This window comes from Eumetopias jubatus, unplaced genomic scaffold (assembly GCF_037043125.1).
Source record: "Eumetopias jubatus isolate StellerSeaLion01/CBP00866 unplaced genomic scaffold, mEumJub1_p1.0 scaffold_1, whole genome shotgun sequence".
In the NCBI taxonomy this organism is placed as follows: Eukaryota; Metazoa; Chordata; class Mammalia; order Carnivora; family Otariidae; genus Eumetopias; species Eumetopias jubatus.
This window is the reverse complement of record NW_028274807.1, coordinates 201,583,825-201,597,563: the sequence shown is the minus strand read 5'-3', so window position 1 is coordinate 201,597,563 and position 13,739 is coordinate 201,583,825. Positions and strand designations below refer to the sequence as shown.

Here is a 13,739-nt window from a genome sequence, read left to right as displayed (position 1 = left end):
GCCATGAGTCTCTGTCAGAACTACTCAACTCTGACATTTTTGTGGGAAAGTGGCCATATACAATAAATGAATGAGCATGGCTGTGCTCCAATAACTATTTACTGACACAAAAACTTCATTGTCAGATCATTTTCACATGTCACAAAATACCATTCTTTCAGTTTTTTTTAACCATTTAAAAGATATAAAATCATTCTTAATTCATAGGCTATATTGAAACATCCAGGCAGGCTGGATCTGGCCCACTGGCCAATTTGCCAACCCCTGTTCTAGACTGTACCTATTACAAAAATCAAAATTCGATATTCATTGATGGGCTCAAAAAAAATTTAGTTTAAAACTAGGCTTGGGGCGCCTGGGCGGCTCAGTCGTTAATCGTCTGCCTTCGACTCAGGTCACGATCCCAGGGTCCTGGAATCAAGCCCCGCATCGGTCTCCCTGCTCAGGGGGAAGCCTGCTTCTCCCTCTCCCACTCCCCCTGCTTGTGTTCCTGCTCTCGCTATCACTCTCTCTGTCAAATAAATAAAATCTTTAAAAAAATAAAGAAATAAATAAACCTAGGCTTAAGCCATAACTAACCTGAAACTTCACAGAAACAAAACAATGCTAATTACGCTCTTCAAACTTTTTTTTTTTTTTTTTAAGATTTTATTTGAGGGAGAGAGAAAAAGCACAAGCAGGGCGGACAGGCAGATGGAGAAGAAGCAGACACCCCGCTGAGCAGGGAGCCCAATGCAGGACTCGATCCCAGGACTGCAGGATCATGACCCGAGCCTAAGGCAGACGCTTAACTGACTGAGCCACTCAGGTGCCCCAAACTTTCTTTTGATGAATACAAAAGATTAGAAAATTTACTAACCAGGAAATTTTGAAGTATTATCCAGGCTCAATTTAAGCATTCACCAATCTTTTATATCTTCTTTCCCCTTGTATAATACCATAAAAATAAGCACTGGCTTTTATTTTGTTTGGTTTGTGGGTGTATGTGGCTGTGTTCCAATAAAACTTCGCTTATGAGTAGTGAAATTTGAATTTCATATAATTTTCATACAGCACAAAGTATTTTTTTTATTTTATCCCCCACCATTAAAAAATGTAAAAACCACTCTTAGCTCATAGGTACAGCACAGGTGGTCAACCAGATTTGGCCTGTGGGCCATACTTTACTAACCCCTGTTTTATTTTTATTTTTTTTACCTTTCATCTCCATGACTTTTTTTTTTTAAAGATTTTATTTATTTATTTGACAGAGAGATAGAGAGCACAAGTAGGCAGAGTGGCAGGCAGAGGGAGAGGGAGAAGCAGGCTCTCTGCTGAGCAGGGAGCCGGACATGGGGCTCGATCCCAGGACCCTGGGATCATGACCTGAGCCGAAGGCAGCCGCTTAACCGACTGAGCCACGCAGGAGCCCCATCATCTCCATGACTTAAGCACTGTTTTTTTTGTGTGTGTTTGTTGTTTTTTTTGGGGGGGGGCAGACATAGAAGGAGAGGGAGAATTTTAAGCAGGCTCCACGCCCAGAGCGAGCCCCCCACATAGGGCTCGATATCACAACCCTGAGATTATGACCTGTGCTGAAATCAAGAGTCAGACCCTCAAGCAAATGAGCCACCTAGGTACCCCCAAGCATTGGTTTTTAAATTAACCTTGAATAATGCAAATTTCTGAACCAGGGAATCATTAAGTTAGGGTCTTGATGTTCAACTTAGAACAAGTTAAGTTAGAGCAATATGGTCTCATTTCCCAAACAATTCAAATAGAAAAAGTATCCACAGACATCCAAGCAAGTTAGGTACAAGTTTATTTCAAAGTAACCATGATTACATAGCCTCTCCTATTAATCTATAACTACTCTGATCAGCATCGAGGAATGATGTCTCTGGCATCTTATGCTCTCACAAATATGTTTATTATTACTACCTGTGAGCTCTGTCCATTTGTCCAAAAACCATGAGTTAAAGTCCTAAGAGAACCCTTGAATTAGAACTACCTCATCACGTGGACAGAGCAGGAACTAGTAAAACAAAAAGAGCACAAGCAGCAGTGAGGTTTTATGCAGGACATGAAGAAAGGCAAAAATACACATTAGCCCTCTTAACAAAAGGCAAGTTATCTACCCATGTACTTCTCCCGGTTTTCCTTAATATATGGAATGACAACAAACCAAGGCTGGAGTTTCACTTTAGTACAAGTTCCTAGAAGCTCATTTCCAATGAAGATTTCAGACTATTTAAGGCACTTGGCCAAAGGAGCAGATCTGGATGGTCCACATATCCAGTGTACCTTCTGCTGCAATGATGTTCAGCCATCTAATCCTCTAGTATACATATATGCAAAGTCAAAGAAAAGAAATAACTCAAGGAGTAAATCCCCCACACCCTCCAAATTGAACTATTATAAGCACCTCAAGACTAATCCAGAAGATCCCTAGGAAAACAAGTTAACTCAGAATACAGGAAACCAGTTGATTATAAATGGCCGCTACTATGTTATTCCTTAGTATCATTAAAAAGTTAGTCTTGGGGCAGCCGGGTGGCTCAGTTGGTTAAGCAACTGACTCTTGATTTTGGCTCAGGTCATGATCTCAGGGCCATGGGACAGAGCCCCTCCTTGGGCTCCAAGCTGGGCATGGAGCCTGCTTGAGATTCTCCCTCTCCCCCTGCCTCCCCACCCACTTTTTTTTTTTTTAAGATTTTATTTATTTATTTGACAGAGAGAGAGAGACAGCGAGAGAGGGAACACAAGCAGGGGGAGTGGGAGAGGGAGAAGCAGGCTTCCTGCTGAGCAGGGAGACTGATGTGGGGCTCAATCCCAGGACCCTGGGATCATGACCTGAGCTGAAGGCAGACGCTTAACGACTGAGCCACCCAGGCACCCCCCCCAACCCACCCTTAAAAAAAAGGCAGTCTTTGACAAATTGGTAAATGAAAAGACCCTTGCTCAAGCTGTGGTGGAGTCACTAGCTAGTGAGCATAGCTTGAACTTCTTTGGGCCTTCTTTTCCTACCTTAATTCATAAAATCAGAGGTACTATCTTCCATGCCCTTTAAAATCACAGCCATGGTAAACCATGGTAACAAGTTAAGGGGAAAAAAAGTGGGAAGCCACAGTAATGAGAAGTCATTAGGTAAGGTAATAAAGCCTCCCTCCATGAGTACTGCTTATGCTGCTCAGCAATTTACACTGGGGAAAATGCAGAGGAGTCTAACTGGAAACGGACATAGGGACAATTTTCCCTATGTACCCTATCCTTCAGTATGGCCCTTGAGCACCCTCCATCCATCCTTTTTGCTTAATTCCCATTCTTTCAGGCCAAGTATACATCCTCTGGGCAGCCCTCCCTGACTACCCACCCCTCTTCCACCAGTCTGGGTTAGGTGTCCCTGCTATAGCTCACTGTACTTACTGCTGTATCCTTATCACAAGGTAGGAATTCATCAAAAGTTCAATTCAGCTAGTTTTTCTTAACATCAGTCAGGTTTTAAAAGGTGCGATTAGGGGCGCCTGGGTGGCTCAGTTGTTAAGCGTCTGCCTTCAGCTCAGGTCATGATCCCAGGGTCCTGGGATCAAGCCCCACATCGGGCTCCCTGCTCCGCGAGAAGGCTGCTTCTCCTTCTCCCACTCTCCCTGCCTGTGTTCCTGCTTTCGCTCTCTCTCTCTGTCAAATAAATAAATAAAATCTTAAAAAAAATTAAAAATAAAAGGTTCGATTATAATGAAAAAAACTTTATAACTTTATAATTGCTTCATAAAGTTTAAGGCTTAGCATATAATTTTTCAGTTTTCTAGATATAAAGAGCATTAGCCATCCTAGAGAACAAAAGCCTCAATTACAGAGTTATCAAGTTTTCTACCATTTTTCAGTGTCACAGCCTTATGGTATACCCCAAAACATCCCTTGATTTATCACTGCAACTGTAGTTGCCTCACTTCCTTTTGGCCCCTAATCATAAAGAGATAAATGAGACTATTGATTGAAGGATTTGAACAGAAAGACAACTAAGCAAGGGTAAAGGGCTATAATTTAAATAGATTATGCATCCTGGAAAAAACACAAATACAAAACAACAACTAAAAAGGCTTGGGGGGGGGAACTGGTCTAGCACAAAACACAATAGGCTATCCTACCTTAGGAAGCACTCATGTTCTCTCTCAGACCACCATCATGAGATCTCCAATTTTCATCAGTTTGTCTCCACAAGGACCAATAGAAGAATAAAAACTTCTCTCAGCACCAATCACATTCCATAGCCCAACTCATACCACTCAATTCCCTGACTTTCTCTGTCCTAATGCAATAGTTATTTAAGAATGTCTTAGGACAGATGCCAGTAATTATTAATGCTGCTATTCACTCTATCAGAAAATTAGAATGACAGTTATGAAGAATCAGGTCAACTCAAACATTTACTAAGCACATACTACTTATGTACCCAACTGCTAGTTACTGGGATTCCTCCATCTAAAAGAGTAAGTCTCTATAACATATTTGTCATGTTCCTTGGATTTGCTAGTACATGGGACAAAATCCTGTAGGTCCTAGCAATAGACAGAACCAAACAAGTCTATATGATGCAACAGAATGGATGAATGCTTATATAGACAGGCTCCAATGAAATGGTCAGCCTTTCTTGATGCTTCATTATTAGTAACCACCTAAAGGAGCTTAAAAGTTGGAGAATTATAAAAACACACATGCAAATATATCTTTTAAAATATTAATGTGGAAAAACAGTAATGATGGAAATAAAAGTACTTAAGCAACAGGTACATTTCACAAAAAGCACACAGCTAACAAATTTTGCAGCTATCATATGCACAACTGAAAAAAATGCCAGGCTCCAACTCTTGCCCCAATTTTTTATCTTCTAACACTATTATTACCTTCTCTAATAAGAGTAGTCAAAGATAGATGGATATCAAGTATTTCTTGGTAGTCTCACTGTCTAATGAACACAAGCAATATAACTGAGGAAACATTGGTTTTATATTTAACTACCACTGTTTCAATGTATTAATATTCAGCTATTAACATTATTTTCTTATACAAACTGCTATTAATCGGCCAGAAAAACTACATCATACTTTTCATGATTGCAGTAAGTGGTTTCCTGAATAATTACAATAAACAATTTTCTAATGGACATGGTAAACTTAAGCTAAAGAGCATACCTATTAAGGTTCTCTTCGGGAAAACTTCAGTGGTATACTGTCACCTACTTCTAACAATGTTTTATCATACCTCAACAAAATTCATCTCTTTACTACAGATAATTTTCAGCACAGAAGCAGTATCGTAAAACGTGTAGCTTATGATTTAGAGTTCATAGAGATACTCCGGTCTAGAATTGATAAAATAATGGAAGAGGTATGTTTTTGTTTTAAGATTTTATTTATTTGACAGAGAAAGAGCGAGAGCAGGAACACAAGCAAGGGAAGTGGGAGAGGGAGAAGCAGGCTTCCCGCCGAGCAGGGAGCCCGATGTGGGGCTCGATCCCAGGACCCTGGGATCATGACCCCAGCCCAAGGCAGATGCTTAACTGACTGAGCCACCCAAGCGCCCCGAGGTATGTTTTTACCCAAGTAATTTTAGCAAGTCTGTATGTGCTCCAAACTAGAATTAGTGGATTTCCATAGAAAGGGTCTGCAGCCATCTATGTACTTTATGAAAAATAATGGTAGCTCTACTTTACAGTCATACAAAATTCATAAAAATTTTCACCTTGGCAGCATCTGCCTACTACAGTAAAAACTCTTCACTAAGAGGCCAAATATCAGACAAAAGACTCAAAGTACAAGTTAGCCCATAGGTCTCCACAAAGAGCTAATCATGAGACAAATATTGGTGATTACTATACAACCAACCCTCCCCCAAGAGAGGATCTAACTGCATATGGCAGGAAGCGGACAGCGGGAAGAGCTATAGTCAGAAACCACCACTTGCTCCAGGTTCTTGCAAGCCCACAAGCGGTGCTCCCAGTAAACAGACCTCCCAGCAGCCTGCCAGCATGATCACACTCCTATCAACACCCACACGATCCCAAGGATATTTTCACTTGTGAGATGTTAGCATCTGACAGAAAAAGCACTCTAAAATAAAAAGCATCTATAAAAATTTATACCAACTTTAAACTTCCATCTCAATGACCAATGTATTTGCTTAGCTGGAAAAGACACTAGTTTGATTTAAAAAAAAAAAAAGACTATCAAACTAAAACACATTATACTTGAATCCCAAACCTAAGGGACTCAAATACAACATTTCACTAGCATACGATAACCAAAAATTATACAAGGTAATCTGCCTCTCATTTGAATCCATGAAAGTAGACTTCCAAATATAGACCCCATTATGAAAAACAACAAACCTATTGAATTTTCAGTTGGCCAGCTTCAAACCAACTATTTTCAAAAAACTGTACTTAAATGCCTTGAGTTTTCTTTTTAAAATAACCAAGCAACTAATCAAAGTAGGGCAGGAATAAAAACTACTTAATCCGGGGTACCTGCTGGCTCAGTCGATGGAGCATGTGACTCTTGATCTCTGGGTTATAAGCTCAAGCCCCACGTTAGGCGCAGAAATTACTTAAAAAGAAAATCTTTAAAAAAACAAAACAGAACAAAAAAAAAACTTAATCCATCAGCACCAGACAGGGCGAATAGAAATAAATATATATACAATATATTTTTAAAAAGAAAAAAAAAGTATAGAAGTCAAAGTCTAAACAAAATCATTGAAACGCTATCATAAAATTACCAGATATACTCACCCAGTGGGGAAACATATTTGCAAGGAGACGCCTTCCACACAGCACAGTATGTCCTAAGGCCTTTTTAAACTGCTTAACATTACAACCAGACACCGTAATAAAGCAACTCAATATTGCCTGTTAAAAATGAGTACATCTTATATGTTAATGTAAATATGCAGAGGATACAGTATGTAAAAAAAAGGTAGAATGATATATGTAGTAGGACTCTGCTTATATTAAAAAAAAAAGGGAAAAGATCTGGAAAGGTATACACTAAATTGTTAGTAGTGGTTACCCTCTTGGATGTGGGATTTGGAGAGATGGAGCAATGAAGAGATGTTAAGGGTGGATTTTTACTTTTTCCTCTATTAATATCTGTGTTATCTTACCCTTCTGCAATAAGCATTTATTGTTCTGGTAATTAAAAAAAGAAACCATTTAAAACGTACTAGCAGACACTGTTATTGTTCTTAAAATATCACAATTACGGTAAATCCAAAGACAACAGTAGAGTACCTCCAAAGCTTGAATTTTAAAGCTCTATCCTCAGAGATTAAAGAGGACTAAGAGACATCACAATTAAATGCAATGTGTGGGCGCCTGGGTGGCTCAGTTGGTTAAGCGACTGCCTTCGGCTCAGGTCATGATCCTGGAGTCCCGGGATCGAGTCCCACATCGGGCTCCCTGCTCAGCAGGGAGTCGGCTTCTCCATCTGACCCTCTTCCCTCTCATGCTATCTCTCATTCTCTCTCTCTCTCAAATAAAATCTTTAATAAATAAATTAAATAAATAAATAAATGCAATGTGTAACCCTAGACTGAAAAGAGAGGACACTGTTGAGACAACTGGCAAAATTTAAATATGAACAGTCTAAGAGTTAACAGTATCATTACAAATATTAAATTGCCTGGTTATTGGTTATCCAAGAGAATGTTTTTTTCTTAGGTAATACTATGAAATATTTAGGGGTGAAGGATCGTGAGGTCTGCAACCTGATTCAGCCAAAAATAAAAACATGTATATTCTTTTATACAGAAAGATAAACCAAATGTGACAAAATTTCAATTACTGGTTAATGCAGATAAACAGTATGTGGAAATTCATTATGCTATTCCTGCAACTTCTCTGCAAATTTGATATTTTTTCAAAATAAAATGCCTCCCCAGTCCCACTCTGGCTCCCGCCCCCCTCCCATCCTACCCCTATGCCCTGGATCTCTCTCAAAGGAAGGAAGGATTCTAAACCTGATGTTTGGTGACTCCAGATGTAATGGTTCAGTTTCTAATATGAATGGTCTCTCAGAGCCTTATAATAATAGCTCTTAGTGCATGACAAAATAAGGTACTCTACACTACTCTGGAAGAATTAACAGAAACGGAGCTGGTCAACTTTGGATTCTGTAACCCAGGCTAGTCATTCTTTGCCATCCAGCATATGACTATTCTAGCTTCTCTGCAAAAACTGACAAGACTCACGGACCACCACCAGTTATCAAGTCAAGAAAAATTGTTATCTGTCAAAGAGTAAATTATAATACATTTCAATTTTTTAAAAGGGAACAGATTAAATCAGTCAGTACAGTGAAAAGTGGCAGAAAAAATTTGGGAATATCAAAGTTCCACTGAGGAAACTAGGAAAGCATGATGGACTGATGGATATAAAGTATGTCTTGGCAGTTTGTATTTCTTAGTAGAACACAACTGTATCAACAGTTGCTTGATACCTTTCTAAAGACATAATGTGTCAGTTTAAGAACGGTCAGCCTGAAATCTAGAAAAGAGCAAAGAGGAACATGAATACTGGAGAGGTATACTTTCTTCTAAATACTAGGATAGTTCATCAGGCTGTCTCACCAGGAAACCCTCCCAGCAGTATCTTCTCTTAGTTGGCTTCCTATGGCATCTCCATTCCCACCGTAACTAAGATGAATTACGAGAATTCTGTGAGAACTTCACTAATCTCACTCCTTTATATTTTTTAGAACATGTAGAAATATTTTTTCCCAGTTAATAAACTTTATTTTGGCCAAATTCACCATGCTTTTCTTATCATGATGCCCTGTACTCTTCTTTCTATCCAATACCTACAATAAAAGAGCTAACACTGTCCTAATTCTTAAATCCTCATAAAACCCTTTGCAGAAAATACTATTATGATCCCCACTTTACAAATAATGACACCAAAGCACAGAGTAATTATGAAACCTGCTCAGTTTCATAAAGCTATTAAGTAAAAAAGAGGTGAGATTCTAAAAGCTAGCTCCAAAGCCCAGAATTTAACTTTTTTTGTGTGCTTTGGACAAAAAAATTTTGGTAGTCTAACGAAACCTGTGGATTTCTTCTCAGCTTAATATTTTTAAATGCATAAAATAAAATACAAGGATTACAAATGAGACCAATTATGTTGAGAACAAAAACCCCAAATGTGTGACACAGTAATACACATGCTTCTTAACAATGTAGTGGTAGATCTCTACTATAATGCAGAGATGTAATGATATACATAATGTAATGTTTACATTACCTTACATCAATGTTTTGACGTAATGATAAACATTTTGAGATACCTACAACCACAGCATATCATAAAAAATATTTGACTTGTACTAGTAGTAAAATCACAAGTACTGTTGGTAGTACTGTAGTTTGCTCTTTATACTGGCAATTAAAAGAAATGCTAACTTCTAGTCAGAGGTTAGTGAAGAGGTAATTTTTCCCCCTAAGTTTAAAGGTGCCATCCATCTTAAGACCCTATATAATAAAAGCCTCTTAATACTGCAATTTAAAGGGACCACTCCCGGGTCCTTGTCTCTTTCTTCACATGTTCCCTTGGTAATGTCGTCCAGTGTTGTGGTTCTAATACTAAGCTGATGACCACAAAATGTATCTCCAGTCCAGACCTTTCCCCTGAACTCCAGGAGACTGACCTGGTTATCAATTCAACCTGAATGTCTAACAGGCATCTCAAACTTAACCATGTCTAAAACTGAACTCCTAATCTATTTCCCAAACTTGCTCTTGTCACAGTCATACCTACTCTCATGGTTGATGGCAACTCCATCTTTCTAACTACTCAGACGAAAAACCTTGGAATCATCCTTGGCTCCTCTCTCACATGCCACATCTGATCTATCAATGAATCATATTGGTTTATTCTTCAATGTATATCCAGAATCCAATCATTTCTCACCATCTCCTGGTTACCACCTTTACAAGTCATCAGCAGCTCTCTTCCAGATTGCTAACTTCATTACAAGTCTCCCTGCTGCTTCTGTTCTCCCCTGCAAAGGGGGTGATCCTTCTGAAGCTGAAAGCAGACCATGTAACTCCTCTGTTGAAGACTCTGGGCAAAGTCCTTATAATGACTCTACAAAGCACTATGAATCTGCATCCCACCCTGACCCAAGTTACTATTTATTGCTCTTTTTTGTTTATTCTGTTTTAGCCATACCAGGCAGAATTCACTACTTCTGCTTTGGCACCTTGGAATTATTCCATTTGGAATGCTTTCACCCCAGATATTAACATGGCTCTCCCTCCCTTTTAAGTATTTGCCTAAACATCATTCTCAAGCAGGTACACCCAGTCTACCTCATTTTAAATTATCACATCTTAAAAAAAAAAATCACCTTTCCCCGAAATTCTGGATTCCCCCTTACCCTGCTCCATTTTTCAAAGCACTTACCTTTGAATATTCTGTATTATTCATTACTACCCATCCCTAGGAGGGGTGCCCACAAGGGCAAATTTTGTTTTGTACACCACTCACCTCTAGTGCGCCTATGTTTGGCACAAAATAGACATGCACATGTTCAAAGAACAGCACTTCCATGGCTGTTAAGTACTTGCCTCTCTCATTAGAAGAGTTCCTTAAAGACTTTAACTGGATCTAATTTGCAGTGTCCTCAACACCTGGCCCCAACAGCAGACACCTAATGCACAGATACTCAAGCGATTACAGCCATTTTCACCTGAAACACAAACCTATATGCCACGGGAAGAAAAGCCAGGTCTCACAGCTGTAACTGATTAAAGAGTGAGTACAAGACAAACACAGAACATCAGGTTCCAACAGTTACTTCAATCAAACTGAATTTAGTTTCGTGCCTCAATTTCTTCATGTGTCTAAGAACCATTTCAAACTACCCGAAGTCTAAAAGGGGCACTCAGTCATTCCTTCCCCCGGGGAACGTTACCCCCTCAAGCCCACCTAATCTTTCCAAGCTTGACTTAAAATCCTACCTCTTAAGTATTCCCTGATGATCCCAGCTAGAAGCATTTATACACGCCACACTCTGTGCCAAGGGCTTTTCATACATTATTCTCATCCAATCCTCCCCAAAGCCCTATGAGGTTGCTACCATCACAATTCCTACTTTGAAGATGAGAAAACCCAAGCTTAGAGAGATGAAGACACTTGTCCAAGGTTCAACTAGTGTTCAAACCCAGGGATGTCTGACTCTGAAATCCAAGTTCTTTAACCCTACACTGTACTGCTTTTCCCCCTCCAGTGGCATAATGACTAACTAGCTTCTACATACTACCTCAGAGGATCTCCTGTCACTTCATTTCTCTAGGTTTCAGTTTTTCCATCTGAAAAACAGGTGTTGTTCAGGATGCCTACTAAGATCCCTTCTAGTTCTTACAGTATTATAACAGAAAACATTTTATAATTATTTTTATACTCCATGCAGGTTAATACCTACACACACACACCTTGGAACTTAAAAATGCAAAGCAGTGGCGACATAAAAGCAGAGGAAATAACTCCAAGACCTTGTGTCAAAAAATAAACATTCTTGATTCCTCCCTACTCATGTCCATCAAAGATGCACTTCTGAGTTCATTTTCCCACATTACGAAAAATTATGTTTTCCCCAAGAAGTGTAAGGATGTGATCCTTAAGGGTTCTGGACTTCACCACACAGCCTGGTAAAAAGAACGGTAAGCAGGCACTTAGTCCAATCAGGGGGCTAGCATGTTATTTTGTACAGGACAACTGTTCAATAAGTGTTTATTGGATCATGATACAGAACGGTTTGAGGTTCTCCAAGTCTCACACCAAAAGCCTATACAACATGACCTTTGTAACTGGACTGATGATTGTGCAGTAAATTAAAACAATCTAATCAAGGTAATGTTAACCTAAAAGCAAAGAACCCATGAAAGGATAAAGCCATGCTGAGACAACTTACTATCAAAAATAAGAGTTGGGTTTATCTAGAAAGGTAGTGTAATTATTTCTCTGTGTGCAGAAACAACCATCAATATCCCAACATAATGCTTCTGTGTTGCAAATGAATCTAAGAACTATCAAGGAAGATCCAGACATTACGGACCAAGTTGAAAAGCTTTGGCAAAGGGTTCAAAGAAAAAAAAAAAGCGATAGCAGAGCTAAGGTAAAATGTGTCAAAAGAACAAATCTCCTGGAATCCTTCCGCTCATAAAGTGACAGTTTCATCTGAAATCCCTACCAACGGTTAAGTTTGGAAATGAGTCGTATATTCATTCGTAGGTCTAGACTTCAACCAACACCAGCAAATGGAGTTTCAGATAGCATGTTAAAACAATAGTCTTGTGAGGGCGTAGGGAAAGAAGTGAATCCAGGCTCTGGAGTGGAAGCTCTCGGAGGTATCAATCAGATACAGTAGCAGATACAGCCCTCCACAGAAAAAAAAAAAAAAAAAAAAAAAGTCCAAGGCTGAAAAAATACTTTCGGGCAAAACTCGATTTCAGTTTTCTAGAATGCTGTCTCTTTAGAGAATCCTCAAACGATCCTTGGTTTTTAAGTAAGTCTTTACGAGAAGTAGAAAGTCATCCATTTAGGGTACAAGGGTCCTGTTACCAAGGAAGTTGTGTCCGAAAGTGTGCAAATCCCACAATCTGGAGGAGAACGTTTGCCTCTCCGGAGGATTTCATTTTCAGGCGGAAAAACAAACCCGGTGTCACCTCAACATCGGGGCCACACAAACCTCGCCACCATTACAAAACCGAAGTGCCAAAGGTGCAGAATCTGAAGCCGGAAGCACTACGAGGCCAAGATCGAGTTCCAGGAGAAAAAAATCAAACCCGAGAGGGCAGAGCGGACCCTCCGCGGCCCCGGGCCGAGAGAGGCACGCTAGGCCCTTCCGGTCCGAGCCGCGGTCGCCGGGAGGCCGGGCGACAGGCCGGGCGACGGGCCGGGCTTCCACCCGAGCCCGGGGATTCGCGGCCTACCCTCGCCGGTGCCCTCTCGCTGACTCCCGACACCGGCAGCTCCTCCGCCTCCGCCCCTTCGCCTGCGGCGCGGCCTGCGCGGACCGCGGGGAGCCGGAAGAGACCGCCGAGCCTCCAGCGGCCGGGTCGGTGCGGACGCGGCGGCGGCAGAGGCCGTGTCCGCGGCCGCCCCTCCCCCACCGGCCCGGCCCAACCGCCGCTGCGACGCGAGCAGCCGCGCCAACGCCGGGCCCAACCGCCGACCCGCCGCGGCCCGGGCGAGGCGGCGGCGGCGGCGGCGGCGCGGGCCTGCTCCCCACGCCGCCCGCGCGAGTCCACCGCGGGCCCGTTACTCCTCGAGCCGGCCCGCGCCGCCGCCCGTCAGGACGCGCCGCCCGCGGGGTTCTGGCCGAGGGCGGCCGCGGGGGACAGCGGAGCAGATACTTACTCAGGGGTCGGGTGCTCGGGGTCGTAGAAATCCCCCATCTTCGGAGGCGGCTGCGGCGGCAGCTGCTTCATCGGGAGCGGCTGGAGGCGGCGACGCGAGCCCCCTCCCCGCGGCAAGGAGACGCGCGGGAGGGGAGGGGAGGAGGCCGCTGGTCCGACCGCGGCGGCGGCGGCAGGGGCGGCCCGCGTCGCTTGCTCGCTCGTTCCCTCCCTCCCTCCGGCGCCCGCCCGCCGCTCTCTCCCCCACACACTCACACGGGGAGCGACGCGCACCCCGCCAGCCCCTTCGCCTCCCAGGCCCGGCCCCTTAAAGGGACACGCACCGGCCGCGCGTCCGCCGCCAGTCG

The 13,739-nt window shown here is 42.1% G+C and overlaps 1 protein-coding gene across 7 annotated transcripts in view; it reads right to left on the bottom strand.

Annotated features, from left to right (window-relative positions):
- The window catches only part of SETD2 (SET domain containing 2, histone lysine methyltransferase), a 125,663-nt gene extending 112,058 nt beyond the window's left edge, over positions 1-13,605 (bottom strand). For 4 of the 7 annotated variants that reach the window (XR_003606695.2, XR_003606697.2, XR_015769420.1 and 1 more), the window contains exon 1: positions 13,394-13,605. Coding sequence is in view for 3 of the 7 variants with exons in the window: in XM_088028619.1 (XP_087884745.1) it covers positions 13,394-13,464 (71 nt within the window). In the remaining 4 variants the exon portion in view is untranslated. The remainder of the gene's footprint in view (positions 1-13,393) is intronic. The other 3 variants (XM_088028609.1, XM_028087260.2, XM_088028619.1) reach the window with 2 other exon arrangements.
- Positions 13,606-13,739: the final 134 nt, after the last annotated feature.